The 13,972-nt window shown below is 41.6% G+C and overlaps 1 protein-coding gene across 1 annotated transcript in view; it reads left to right on the top strand.

Moving 5' to 3' along the window:
* INO80C (INO80 complex subunit C) overlaps positions 1 to 7,148 on the top strand; it is a 33,469-nt gene extending 26,321 nt beyond the window's left edge. Inside the window, exon 4 of the mRNA XM_089689073.1 lies at positions 6,888 to 7,148. Within this exon, the coding sequence (XP_089545199.1) occupies positions 6,888 to 7,019 (132 nt within the window). The 3' untranslated portion in view covers positions 7,020 to 7,148. The remainder of the gene's footprint in view (positions 1 to 6,887) is intronic.
* Positions 7,149 to 13,972: the final 6,824 nt, after the last annotated feature.

The following is a 13,972-nucleotide window of genomic DNA, read 5'->3' as shown; positions in this document are numbered from 1 at the left end:
CAGAGTTATAAATGGCTTTATATGTTATAAATGTTTTTAATTTTATCTGTTGGGCGATGGGAAGCCAGTGGAGGGATTGGCAGAGAGGGGTGACTGATAAAGAACGGTTAGTAAGGTGGATGAGTTTGGCAGCAGCATTCATGTTAGACTGAAGAGGGGATAGCCTGCGATTAGGTAGGCCAATGAGGAGGGAGTTACAATAGTCAAGGCGAGATATAACAAGGGAATGAATAAGTTGTTTAGTGGTTTCCGAGGTTAAGAACGAGTGTATCTTGGAGATGTTGTGGAGGTGAAGTCTACAAGATTTGGACAGTGATTGGATTTGGGACTGAAAGGACAGATGGGAGTCCAGGATTACACCTAGTACCCTGGCATGAGGGGAGGGTCTGATAATTGTGCTATTGATCTTGATGGAGAAGTCAGGGGTGGGGGCACAGGCTGGAGGGAATAGTATGAGCTCAGTTTTGGAAAGATTTAGTTTGAGAAAGTGGAGTGACATCCATGCCGATATGTCGCTTAGTAGGTTAGTAATGCGAGAGGAGACTGAAAAGGTGAGGTGAGGGGTAGAAAGATAGATTTGTGTGTCATCAGCATAGAGATGATACTTAAAGCCATGGGAGTTTATCAAGTGACCAAGGGAGGAGGTGTAGATGGAGAAGAGTAGGGGTCCAAGGACAGAACCTTGAGGGACCCCTACAGAAAGAGGGCGTGAAGAGGAGGAGGCAGAGTTATAAGTAACGGTGAAAGAGTGCTGCGATAGGCAGGAAGAGAACCAGGAGAGAGCAGAGTCTTGGAGACCAAGAGTGGAGTTTTTTGAGGAGGAGGGGATTGTCAACCATATCAAAATCCTCAGAGAGGTCAAGTAGTAAGAGTACGGAGTAGTGGCCATTAATTGTAGCAGTTAGTAGATCATTCGTGCGTTTTAGTAGGGCAGTTTCAGTGGAGTGAGCGAAAGCCAGACTGTAAAGGGTCAAGAAGGTTGTTGTCAGTGAGGTGGGAGCTCAGGTGATTGTAGACTAAGCGTTCTAGGAGTTTAGAGGTAAATGGCAGCAGGGAGATGGGTCTTAAGTTGTTCTGGTTGGTGGGGGTCCAGGGAGGGCTTTTTAAGTATGGGAGTGATATGTGCATGCTTTAGAGGGGAGGGGAAGGCACCGTTAGAGAGGGATAGATTGAAGATGTGAGTGAGGGAGCATAGGATGGAAGAAGAGGATGACCGTAGTAGATGAGAGGGGAACAGGATCCAGGAGGCAGATAGTGAAAAGGGCTTCTAAAAAAACCTTAGTGACCTCTTTGGTAGTAGCAAGGTCAAAAGAGGAAAGTGTTGAGGGAGGTTTAGTGTAAGGTATGCTAAGTGGGATGGATGTGTGTGCAGTGACGATGCCCCTACGAATTGCGTCAATCTTGTTTTTGAAACGATTTGCAATCTCGTGAGCAGTGAGTGAGGTACTGGGTGGAGGTGGAGAAAGTAGAGAGTTAAAAGTAGGGAAGAGACGACTGGATGACAAGGTATTAATAACAGTGACAAAGTAGGCTTGTTTGGCAGCATGGAGGGAGGAATTGTATGTTAAGAATGCAGATTTATACAAGGTGAATGCTTGTTGAGATTTGGTTTTATGCCACAATCGCTCCAGCTCACGACTATGTTGTTTAAGATTTCTGGTGTCGTCAGTCTGCCACGGTTCTAATTGTCAGGACCTGATGCTTCGTGTTAGAGCAGCAAGTGAGTCTAATGTGGATGAAAGCGAACTGTTGTAGACAGTAGTGGCTAGGTCAGGGCAGGACAGGGGAGAGATTCTGTCATAGAGTTGGTCAGTTGCAGAGTGGAAAGGAGCAGGGTTCAAGTTGTGAAGGTTTCTGAGGGTAATTGTTTGCTGCTTGGAGGGATAGGTGTTTTGAAGATGAGGAGACTGTGAAGGTGATGAGATTGTGATCAGTGAGAGGAAAGGGAGTGAGCGGAGGACTGTATACACTGTGCTAATGCAAAAGATGAGGTTAGGTTGAAGAGTTGGGATGTAGCCGGGTTGTTGACATTAATAGGGATGTTAAAATCTCCGAGAATGATAGTGGGTAGTTCAGAGAAGAGAAAGTAGGGTAGCCAGGCAGAGAAATCATCAAGAAAGCGGGACACCGGTCCAGGAGGCCGAGAGATCACTGCAATACTCAGAGAAATGGGAGAAAACAGCCGAATGTAGTGAGTCTCGAAAGAAGAGAAGGATAGAGAGGGAGGGTTAGGGAGGACTTGAAAGGTGCTGAGTGGGGATAGAAGCAAACCAACCCCTCCTCCTTTCCGACCACTGGGTCTGGGTGAGTGGGTCCAGAGGAAGCCTCCGTAGGAAAGTGCTGCGGGAGAAGAAGAATCTGCTGCTTGAAGCCAGGTTTCTGTAATTGCTAGTAGGTTAAGGGAGCTGGAGACAAAAATGTCATGGACAGAGGTGAGCTTATTACAGACAGAGCAGGCATTCCAGAGTGCACATGAAAAAGGGAGGGTGGTTTTTGGGAGCATGGGGACTGATATTAAATTGAGAGGATTGCGGCTATTCCCGGAAGAAAGAGGATGCCTGGTGTGGGGGTGAGATACTGGAGGACCAGGGTTTGGGGAGATATCCCCAGAGGTTAGGAGAAGAAGAAGGGTGAGGAAAGTAACATGGGAGTGGGATGTACACGAGTGCACATGCCTTCCAGGCCTGGTGTTTGGGTCAGCAGGAGAGTAGAGTATCAGCAGGAGGTGATGAGAACAGTAGTAGGGAGATGGTAGAAGTGAGGGTGAGATTTATAAGTTTTGGGGTGGAGCAGAGGGGTAAAGAAATGAGATTTTGGGAACAAAGGATAGTAATATGAAAAGTAGGAGTAAAGGTGGCATATTAAAAGGTAGGTGGAGTAGGACTCAGACTTGTAGATGTTTCCCAGTGTGTTTGCAAATATAAAAATCTTTTAGTCAACACCGCATTTGGTAGAGACGTCCTTCCCTTTTAAATGGTGTACACAAGCACTTCCTTATCTTGGTGTCAAACTCGCCCCCGATATTTCTATGCTATATAGGGCTAATTACCTCCCCTTTATACTTCAATTGAATGAGACATGAAAAGCTGGCAGGCTCATGCTCTTTCCTGGATGGGATGAATAGCAGCAGTCAAAATGACTACTCTTCCTCACATCTTATATTACTTTAGGTCCCTGCTGATTCCAGTATAGTCTACATTCTTCCAGGAATTGCAATTGTTAATCTACACATTAATCTGGAGTACTGGAGGTTGCAGGTTAGCAAGCTTCACCTTATACATCTCCAAGTGGAGGGAGGGGCTGGGGGTTCTCCAACTTCTACGTTATCGGGCTGCTCAATTGGTCTAGTTATACCAGATCTTTTTCAATACATATTTTACGCACCCGCTCTGCTGAATTTGGACAGGTCTCCCGTGTGTTGCTACTTCATATGTGCACATCAATTTCTACATGTACACTCTCCCTCAACTGTCCTGCCCTCTTCTTAGCCTCACTGTCACTGTAATCTTTGCAAGTCGATCATCCAAAGGCTCCCTGCTTCCTTACAGTGAAGAGGTCACACAGACATTCAAATATCCTCCCCTGCACCTGCAGTTAAGGTCACCAGAGTGGGCTCCCTAAAAGTCCCCAACATGACAAAACCTTCCCAGTGCACGCACTACTGTTTTGTAAGGTAACTGGCACAATCTGGGCAAGTTATTAACTCCTCCCAAGCGCTTTGCTCAGCAGTACCCTATTTGGCAGTCCAAGAGTCAGCTAATCCTTTGTTTTTGCATGACTGTTTGTGACATGAAGATTGCCTCTTTTGAGGCAGTTCTGTATGACAAATTTCACTCTGGATCATTGATATACTGAAACTTGATATTCTGGCTATGTGGGACAAGAAGACCGTCACTGAACAAGTTTATTCGCCTGATGCTCAGGACCAGATGTTGAACCATGAATCTAGCCCTGAAGATGAAGAAAGCCTTTTGTTGGTCTGGTAGATTCTCACGTGTGTCAATCTGGTCTGCTGGGGAGGAGTCCTGGATACCCCTTCCGCATAGGACATTTGGTTGCAGAAGGAAGCTCCGTTATCCCCTCACTGCCGGACCTCTAAACTGTGGGGTCACCAGACCCAGAATCGGTGGGACAACACTACAGTGGTGGCATGTCAACCATCAAAAGATGAACCAGAAGTCTCTTGGTACTAAAAAAGGATGAAAAGATTATGGCTTATGAATAAGCGCTGTCTTTAGCGTGAAACGTATTTACCTGCCAGTCCCCCACTGTATTTCCACTGTCTGTATTGGTTTTATCTTGGTTCAATAAAGTGGATTGTTTGGAGTGCAATCGGATGTCCTTTGTTCTCATTTATGCAGCACATGAGCTGGGCTAGCACCTACAGGAGTAGTTGTGCTTGGAGATTGTGAGTCTCTCTACCTTGAGCAGCGGTAAATCTATAAAGGTGAGGTCCTGAGTTGACAGCCTGGTCTTGTAAGGCACCTTCTGGTACTAAACAGGGACATGATTGTCTTGGGTTCTAAGGCCTCCTTTCTCTCTCAGGGGATTTCTCCCTTTTACCTTAACCAGGACATTATGCTTCTATTGCTCTTTCCTGCACCAGCACTTATCCAGTATTCTGCTAGCTGTTCAAGTTTATTTTTTATTTTCTACTTCCTCCTGATGGTCCGACTGTTTTTTTTTTTGTTTTTTTTTGTCAATTCGAAGGGTTCCTAGAAGGGACATCCACTCACTTCACTCTAGCTTGGTGGCTTAGGCTGCTCATCATTCAAGCATATAGGCTTATTGACAAGGTTCCACCTTTCCTATCAAGGTGCACTCCACTAGATTAGTGAGTGCTTCTTGGAGCTTTCAGAATCAGGGAGGAGTTTCTCAAAGTTGCAAGGCTGCCACCTTGTCTCATGTTCACTAAATTCTACCAGGTGGATTTTCAGGCCTCTACTGATGCCACCTTTGGATGTGGGGTCCTTCAGACAGCTCTTTGAGCTGTCAGCTACCCCAGTTGTACACTGATGTTTTGGTGAGATTGTTGGCATATTGTTTGCTGTGTTGCCCATTCCTCAGTTAGACAATTGTTTTTGAGGTCCATATTGTATCAGAATTAACCTTGTGTCCCCTGTTGAGAAAAAAAGGATAGATTTCTGTAATTACCATAAAACCCCTTTCTTGGACTTGATTAGGGGTCCCACTCCTCTGTCTTTCTGCTACTACTGCTTTTCTACAAAACTGGAGCTTGATGGCAGTAAGATGGATTATATCTGACTAATTAACAGCTTTGGTTGCTAGTTTCCAATCTCCTCCAACAGTATAACCTTATTGTATTAGAATTTAACCCTGTGTCCCCGTCATGAACTCAAAAAAAAAATCCTGTTATTTTCTTGAAGAAAAAAACATGGCAGTTATTTATGACACACATTAGGAAACTAAATGAAATTCCGTTAGGGTTTAGATCTACTTTAATGAAGAAACTCGTGTATAATAAACAAAGCAACTTAATTATTTATTGCCACTCAAAGCAGATTTTTTTAAAGAAGAATTTAGACGAGTATAATACAAAAGCATTTTGGGTTTCGTGATTTTTTTTTGTTTTTGTTTTTAACCACAAAAATGATAAAATCAGAATTGAACTAAAACTGTATTTAAAAAAAAAAAAAAAAAAAGTATGATTTGGCGTTTCTTATAGTACCTGTTAAGAAACACTACTGGAGTAGCCAAATGTCAAGGTAGTTATATATAAACTAGAAAATGCCAGATAGGCAAAGTGGGGTTGATTTACCAAAGACAAATAGGATGTTCATTTTGCAAGGGAAAATATCCCCATAGCTTAGTGAATGAGGTGAAGCTTTGCTGACTTTTATCAACAAATCATGTTCAAGCAAAAATGCTTTTTTCTTTTTATATAGTTTCCTGACGCGTGATCTGGTATTCTTTGCAAAGTTAAGTTTCACTATATTCACTAAGCTCTAAGGAAACTTCCTTTGCACAATGAACAACCTATTTGCCTTTATTAAATACACACAAGTGCTTCAAATACCCACCTTTTTAAGTGTTAGGGCTTATAATTCATGAGAAGGGCTGGGGCCCTGATCCTGGCCGCAGCATCCAACCAGTGCTGGTTACATCAACTGTTGTCAGTTATTCTACGCAGGGTTGTACAGTGATATTTTGACATGTGATGTCACAGACTGACAATGGGTTTGTAGGCACACTGTGCATCATCATAGTATACTTCAGTTCTATGTTCAGATAAATGCATGCAAGATGAAAACGCTACTAGGGCAGTGTTGGGTAAGTTGGGCTGGGTGGAGGACATTGGCAGGATCAAAGCATTTTTAGTCAGCATTGCCAATGTAAAAAAAACGAAACCCTTCAATATTACATTATAAGGGAGCCTGCAGCCAGTCACATTGGATGCACTAGGAAGAAGCGGCAGATTTTGTCACTTCCAGTTTTGGTTAGCTTGTTTGCAAGCTCTGTTTGACTGCTTTGGAGGGCAGAGGAAAGATCTGGGGTCTAATAGACCCCAAAAAACCACAGTATTCTATTGTGTTTGTATACACTAAAATTTATTAAAGTGTATTTATTTTTTCTCAAAAATTTGTGTTTGACAAACCGCTGTGTAAGTATTGTGTGACACAAAAAAAATTGCAAACCCCACAATTTTTTATTCTCCAAGGACTTAATTCCAAAATATTATGTATTTTCTGAAAGCAAAGTAATTTTCAAGCAAAAAAATGCAAATTTTTACATGTATATGAGAAGTGCCAGAATTGACCTGGACAGCAAGTGGTTAAGTACGTTTGTAAAGTATTATACTTATAAATTGCTAATATGATCTATAAGTGATACAATTTTATATTTATTTTTCTTTGTCTGCTTCCTAGGCCAATTATACCGACCCTCAAAGTAAGCTTCGATTCAGCACAATAGAAGAATTTAATTACATCAGAATGCTTCCCACTGATGTTGTCACTGGATATTTGGCACTAAGAAAAGCAACCAGCATAGTATCATGACCATTTAGAAATGCACATTTGTTATGATTGTTATAAAATATTCTGTATTATAAAATTCATGAAGTAAAATGTATATATTTGTAGATGTATACAATATATAAAATAAAAATGATTTCCTTTTTTAATTTATTACTATCTCTGTGTTCTAAAATGGTTACTTCTGCCATTAGATTAATGCTAAAACAAAATTTAACCTGAAACTGCAAGATTCAGGAAGGGATATACTGTAAGTGTCAGGGCTCCAGGTATGACCAGAGGTGTGTGGGCTAACGCAGGGAAACGCAGGCTCAAGTATGGTGTAAACAATATAATTTATTAGGCTATACAAAAATATAAACGCACAATATAAACAAAACCAAACCTCCAACTGATAACGGAAAGTACAAGCACACAGACAAGAGTAGTCAGGGCTGGTAAGGTGGAGTGGTCAGGCAGGCCGGGTCAGGAACCATCGGGCAGACAAGGTAAAAAGGAGCAGGCAGAGCGTAGTCAGACGGGCTGGGTCAGGAACAATCAGGCAGACAAGATACCAGAGGAGCAGGCAGGAGAGTGGTCTGGAATAGTCGAGGTCGGTGCAGGCAGAGTTCTATCAATGTCAGGAGTCAGGCAGAGGGATCAGGAAGGCAGGCAGATGACAGGATCAGGTTCAGGCTCATGGGAACAATACACCAAAGCACTGATTGCAGGCCTGATCCTGCTTAAATACACCTCCTGCAATCAGCCTCAGGTGATGGCTTGACTGCAGGAGTGAGATTCTGGCTGCTGAGAGCACCCGCTGGCCAGCACTGGTACTGCAGCCCACAAGGCAGGTGAGTCCCACCACCAGTGGCGAGTCCATTCCTGACAGTAAGAGATGTACACAAAACAATTATTTAAAATCGTGCTTGCGAATGTGGATGCTCATGGTCGCTGTACACAAAAGCTTGGTTTATCACCATCTCTGGGTACATAGAGACATGTAAATTCCCTACAGACATTCCCTGTTCATCAACAATTAGAATGTGGAATCTATGATGAATGAATTGCCCCAGAAAAGATTTTTTACTCCAAAATTCTTAGCTGAACACTATGCAATGAATAAGGTGTTCACTAAGATATGGCCTTTTCCAGTAGTTGATCCTGTCATCTCATTCTTAAACAAATGCCTCGCTGTACCAATTGCAGATGTTCCTTTATTCTGTTGATAGAAACTTTGGGATACACTTTAACCACTTCAATAACGGGCTCTTTCACTCCCTTACTGGCCAGGCCAATTTTCAGCTCACAGAGCTGTTGCACTTTGAAAAAAACACGTTTCTTTGTTTCTGGTATAAAATTTAAACAATCTTTCATCCTAAATATAGGCCAAAATGTATTCTGCTACTTTTCTTTGGTAAAAATCACCCAAATCAATGTTTATTATTTAGTTTGTAGGTAAGTTATAGGGCAATTTCACACCAGTGCGTTAATCTGTGTTTTAGCGCAGCTATAAAAGGCAGTTCAATAGAAGGACATCTGAAAAACAATTTCCAATGTGTCTTATTCACACCATAACGCTGTGTTGACCTGCATTGCACTGAAATGCAAGATGTATGCATTTTAGCGAAACAGATGTAAGAGAATGTCAATGGCAATTCATGGAATATAATGTGAAAATACAGTACGCTTTAACACACGCTAAAATGCATGTCCATGAACGTCAGTACGCAACTAAAATGGATGGAAATGTACATCCATCTTCCATACATTTTAGCGTATGTCAGTGTGATTTGGCCCATAGAGTCCACAAACTATGGTATGTATCTGAAAATTGATCAACCCTGAAGTACTGACAGCCTAATTTCTTGAGGCACACAAATGCCAGGACAGGACAAATATTCCCCAAATGACCCCTTTTTGGAAAGTAGGCAGTCCAAGGTATTTAGTAATATGCATGGTTTTTTTTTCCATTTAATTTTTTGGAAAATGAAGAAATTCTAGTAACATTGTACTAGAAGTGATCAGGATTTTTTTTTCTTTTTTTGCACATTATGATTGCTTATGTCAGTGAAATTCACTGCTATGAGCAAACATTTTTATTAAATTAAATTGTTTCATTCAGTGTGTATTGTTGTGATGATCTGTGATTGGCCACAGCTAATCACATGGTACAAATGGAATTTTGTTGCTAGCTGTGACCAATCACAGCTAGAAACAATTGTACACAATGAATGGCATGAATCATTTACATGATTGTTTTACAATTATGTGATCTGCTGTGACTGGTCACAATGATCTCATGGTACCCGCAGCAGCCCAATACAGTGATTTGTCATCGGCTGTGTCCAGTGGACACAGCCCATGACAGATTGTGCAACAGCATGGCTCTTTTCCGCGGGAGAATGTCATATGAGATCCACCCAGAAAGATGAAAGTTAAACTAAATACAAGACTTTTTCTTTTTTTTTTTTTTTTTTTTTAAGTTTTGGACAACGTGGTGAGGGATTAGACCACTAATTAGATTTGTTTTGCTGTCTGTGCTGCCATTAGGGATATTTTGCCTATTTTGTCCTGCTTACCATTATCATTAAATAAGTGAAAGTAAAAAAATTATGGGTTGTGCCCGGAAAAGTAATAGAGGGGAAATCTTCCAATGGGAGATTGGTGATCAGGTGAACCCCAGTGGATTCCCTTAAGGGAGAAGTAGGGCCAAAAGTGACCTGTATTCAGCCAACAGTGGGCTAAAGTCCAATGTCGGGTGACATCACTGAGCTGGTCCAGGCTCTTGAACCCAAATTCCTGACTGGCAGCTGTCTCAGCCTCTTAACAAATCACCCTCTCCAAAGCCCAGCACTCCAGTGAGCACTGGAGGGGCAGAACAGAGAGTCAGTAACATAAGTCACCGGCTCTCTGCTTACTGAAATAGAAGAACCAAGCAACCAGCGGTCTTTGATTGCTCAGATCTCAGTCTTAAAAGTTGTGTGGGAAAGATAAAGCATCGGACCAATGCTGCATCCACCTAAATGAGTATGACATTTTTTCAATTTCCATCCTTCTCTTTTAATTTGCAGGGATTTCCCCTCACTTCCCGTTTTTCCTATGGGAGAGGAAGTAAAGTTAAATCTCGAAATTGGAACATAGATAGCAAAAAAAGTGATGGGTTATAACCCTCCCATACTCTAAAATCTAAAATGAAAAAAAAAGTTTTCCTATAGGTCTACTTTAAAGCTCTTTACTTTTTACCCAGCACTGCAACCAGCTCTCAATGCAATCTCAGTACTGCAATTAAGACTAGGACAATAAGCAACCAACATGATCCTATATTTCAGGACTGTGCTTTAACAGAGCAGTTACAGCAATTCTCTTCTGCTTTGCTCTTATGTATGGATGTTCTAGAACATTTGATGGTACAAATTTCCAAAATGGGTTTAATCTCCATTCACGAGTAGAATGTTGTGGCTCAAAACCTTCACAGCTGAAGTTGCCTGCAAAAAGCACCTCACATGTATGCTCTTTCAAGGCAGATGTATTTTTGGGGAGGCACTTCCTCAGAGAGGTTACAGGTTAGATGGCTTTAATTTGACATTGGAAGATTCTAAAACATCCCTCTCAGGAGCATCTACCTTCTCAAAGCACAGAGTACCCAACCACTGTAACCAGGGTTTAACTTCAAAACCTAATGGTAGGAATACGCGGCAAAACAATTGTACAAAAAATTTTGTTGACCAAATGATCGTCCGATTTTCTCTTCGTTGATTAGCAGGATGTTATAACTGATAACGATATTGTGAACGAAAAAATGTAGTTTCGCATGCGAAAGACCAATTTTCTATGCGGTGGTATGACAGTTGTCCAAAAAAAACAATTATCAAGTGCTATCATGCATAAGCGGAAACAGAAAATGACCCGGATGTTTATGTCCAAGGAATCTTCGTAAACACAAATGAAAAATCCAAATGTTAAAAGTAGATTGGCCTAATGAGATAATGAAAACAGAATTATGCATATTATTTTTTTATGTATACAGTAGTTATTGGAAACCGGCATCAGACATCCTCAGTTCCTGTAGTCATTGGATTATTCTCCTTTAATTCTCAAATTAGTTTGAATATTGGTCTCAGTTCTGCAACCACAGCTTGGTCCAAATTCTTCTCTTGCATGTTGTCCTATGTTTATATTTTTGGATTGCCAAAACACCAAGTGGAATTATACAAATTTTTTAAATCTGGGCCTCATCCATGTTGAATATCAACCATACGTTCGTGAAGAAACAACGAGCGTGCGAAGATGCTTCCACTTTGGAGGCCGCAAAGTATCTATTAATAATGCATTCTAATGCTGGTCCCTGCAACAAAGGATAATGCTCGTTTTGGGCGGCAGGGCATTGAACGCTCATTCTGGGCGGAAGGGTGTGGCTACAAGGTCACAGACACACTGCATCACTTCCACATATACTGAAGATGTTAACACTACGTATGAAATTGATTACTCGACTAACTTTTGTTCGATTGTTCAATGTGGTTGTCTCAGCCCTTCCTATCAGTGAAAGACCTGGGATACAAAGCCCACCAAGTTTTCCCCAAAGCCTTTCCCAATGAAGGGGCACCCTCACTTCTAAGAGTGTGTGTGTGTGGGGGGGTGGCATCCCAGACCTGTGAGTTGGGTTGTTCGTTTCAAAGGACACAAAATAGAGTTCAAAACTCTACTTCTTCACTACATTCTTCTCTCAAATCAACTAAAACTTACCCAAGGAGTCAGATTTGCAGAACCATCTCTTGTACCGGTATTAGTTGTGCCAGTGCCTCCACAAGATAGGTTCAAAGTTTTCTGTTCAAACCTGTTCATCGTACCAAAGCCCAAGAGGGATAGTCACCTTGTTCTGAACTTAAAATCCCCCAACAAATACCTTCCAATTCCAAAATTATGCATGGAATCTGTAAGGTCAGTTTTTGCATTTGAGACAAGGTAATATTTGGCATCCTTAGACATCTAAGGTGCCTGCCTATCTGCATATTCCTATTTATCCATGCCATATGCACTTTGCAGTATCAGACAGTCATTTCCAGTTTGTTGCACAGCCTTTCAGCCTATCCTCTGCTCTGAGAGTATCCACAATGGTTCTAGCTTACAGTATCTTCTTGCCCTTTTCGGAACTCAGGGCATTCGGTTATCTAGAGGACTTTCTCCTGAAAGGCTCCTCTCGTTTTCTAGTTATCTGCAAAAATCCACAGGACAATTTAGATGCTTCAGGCTTTTGGCTGGGTGTTCAGTTTTCAAAAATCTGCTCGCCAGCTTTCGCTGTGTTTGGATACTTGAGTCTGGTCCTGGACACATCAAATCAAAGGTCTTTCTTCAGGAGAAGATGATTCATATTTTCTTTCATTCTTTCTCTCTCTCTCCCCCTCTCAGCTTAAGCCTGCCATAGGTTCGAATCTCAGTCGGTTAAGCAGGGACTGGGCAGGCTGATTGTACCCAATTTGATTATTGTATAACTTGGATACAACCAGCCTGTTGGTATTATCATGTAATTATTGCCAGTGGCTATAGCCAGTAGCAATAATCACTGTTCTCCCGGCAGTGATGGCTGCCCCCTGCGAAACCCCCCCCCCCCCCCCTCCGGCTGGGAGAACACAATAGTTCCATGGGAGGGATTCAAGCAGGAAAGAAAATTGCACAATCTATGGCCAGCTTTACACTTGAGAACTGAGGTCATAGACATCCCACAATAATATACAAATGGCTGTCCAACATTAGACTCTCTTCTGCAAGTGCACCCAGTCAGAGTGCAGTCAGACAATGCCACAGCCAGGGCCTATATTAAACATCAAAAGGGCACCAGGAGTCATGCAGCCTTGAAGCCATATAATCTCATGGATGGAGACTCACTGTCCAGCAATCTATGCAGTCCATATCCCAGGCGTGGTGGGCAAGTCGAAAACTGATTACCTCAGGTGCCATCTCTTGGTCTAAGGGGAATGGGCCCTTCACTCAGACATCTTCAGCTTGTAAGATGTGGGATTCCAAGTGTAGACATCCTGGCTTCCAGATTCTACTCCAACTACTTCTGTTGGTGGCCAGAACCAAGCAAACTTTAGCTCTGGTACTGGATTCTTTCTAAATTCTATGGTCTCAGTTCAAGCTAATCTATGCCCCCACCCCCATTTCTTCCTCAGTGTGAATTTGACCTTGTTTGCTCCACAAGATAAAACTGGAAGAGAAACCAGTGATTCTCATTGCACCAAACTGGCCCAGAAGAATCTATTACAGACATATACAGGGGGTAAAATAAGTATTGAATACATCACCATTTTTCTCAGTAAATATATTTCTAAAGGTGCTATCAACATGAAATTTTCACCATATGTTGGTAACAACCTATGCAATCCATACATACAAAGAAACCAACACAAATAAGTTCAGAAATGAGGTTATGTATAAAATAATGGAAGGACACAGGCAAAAAGTATTGAACATGCTAACTGAAATTTATTTAATACTTCATACCAAAATAGTTTGTTGGTAATGACAGCATCAAGACACCACCTGTATGGAGAAATTGCTAAGGTGTGATTTTGGTCCATTCTTCCACACAAACTCTTCAAATCTTAAAGGTTCCATGGGCCTCTTCTATGAACGTTAATCTTTAGTTCTTTCCATAGATTTTCTATTGGATTTAAGTCAGGTGATTGGCTGGGCCATTCTAGCACCTTTTTTTCATTAAAACCAATTTCAAAGTTTCCTTGGCTTTGTGTTTTAGATTGTCTTGCTAAAATGTCCATCTTCATCATCCTGGTAGATAGCAATAGATTTTTATCAAGAATGTCTTGGTATTTTTTTTTCGGTCATCCTTCCTTAAATGAATTTAAGTTTGCCAGTACCATTTGCTGAAAAACAGCTCCACACCATGATGTTCCCACCTCTAAACTATTGGTATGGTGTTTTGGGATAATGTGCAGAGTCATTTGACCTCCAAACATGGTGTAATATGGCATCCA

The sequence above is a fragment of the Staurois parvus genome, unplaced genomic scaffold (assembly GCF_062004578.1).
Source record: "Staurois parvus isolate SC_StPar_1 unplaced genomic scaffold, SC_StPar_1.0 ptg000468l, whole genome shotgun sequence".
NCBI classification, from domain to species: Eukaryota; Metazoa; Chordata; class Amphibia; order Anura; family Ranidae; genus Staurois; species Staurois parvus.
This window is presented reverse-complemented; position numbering and strand designations above follow the sequence as displayed.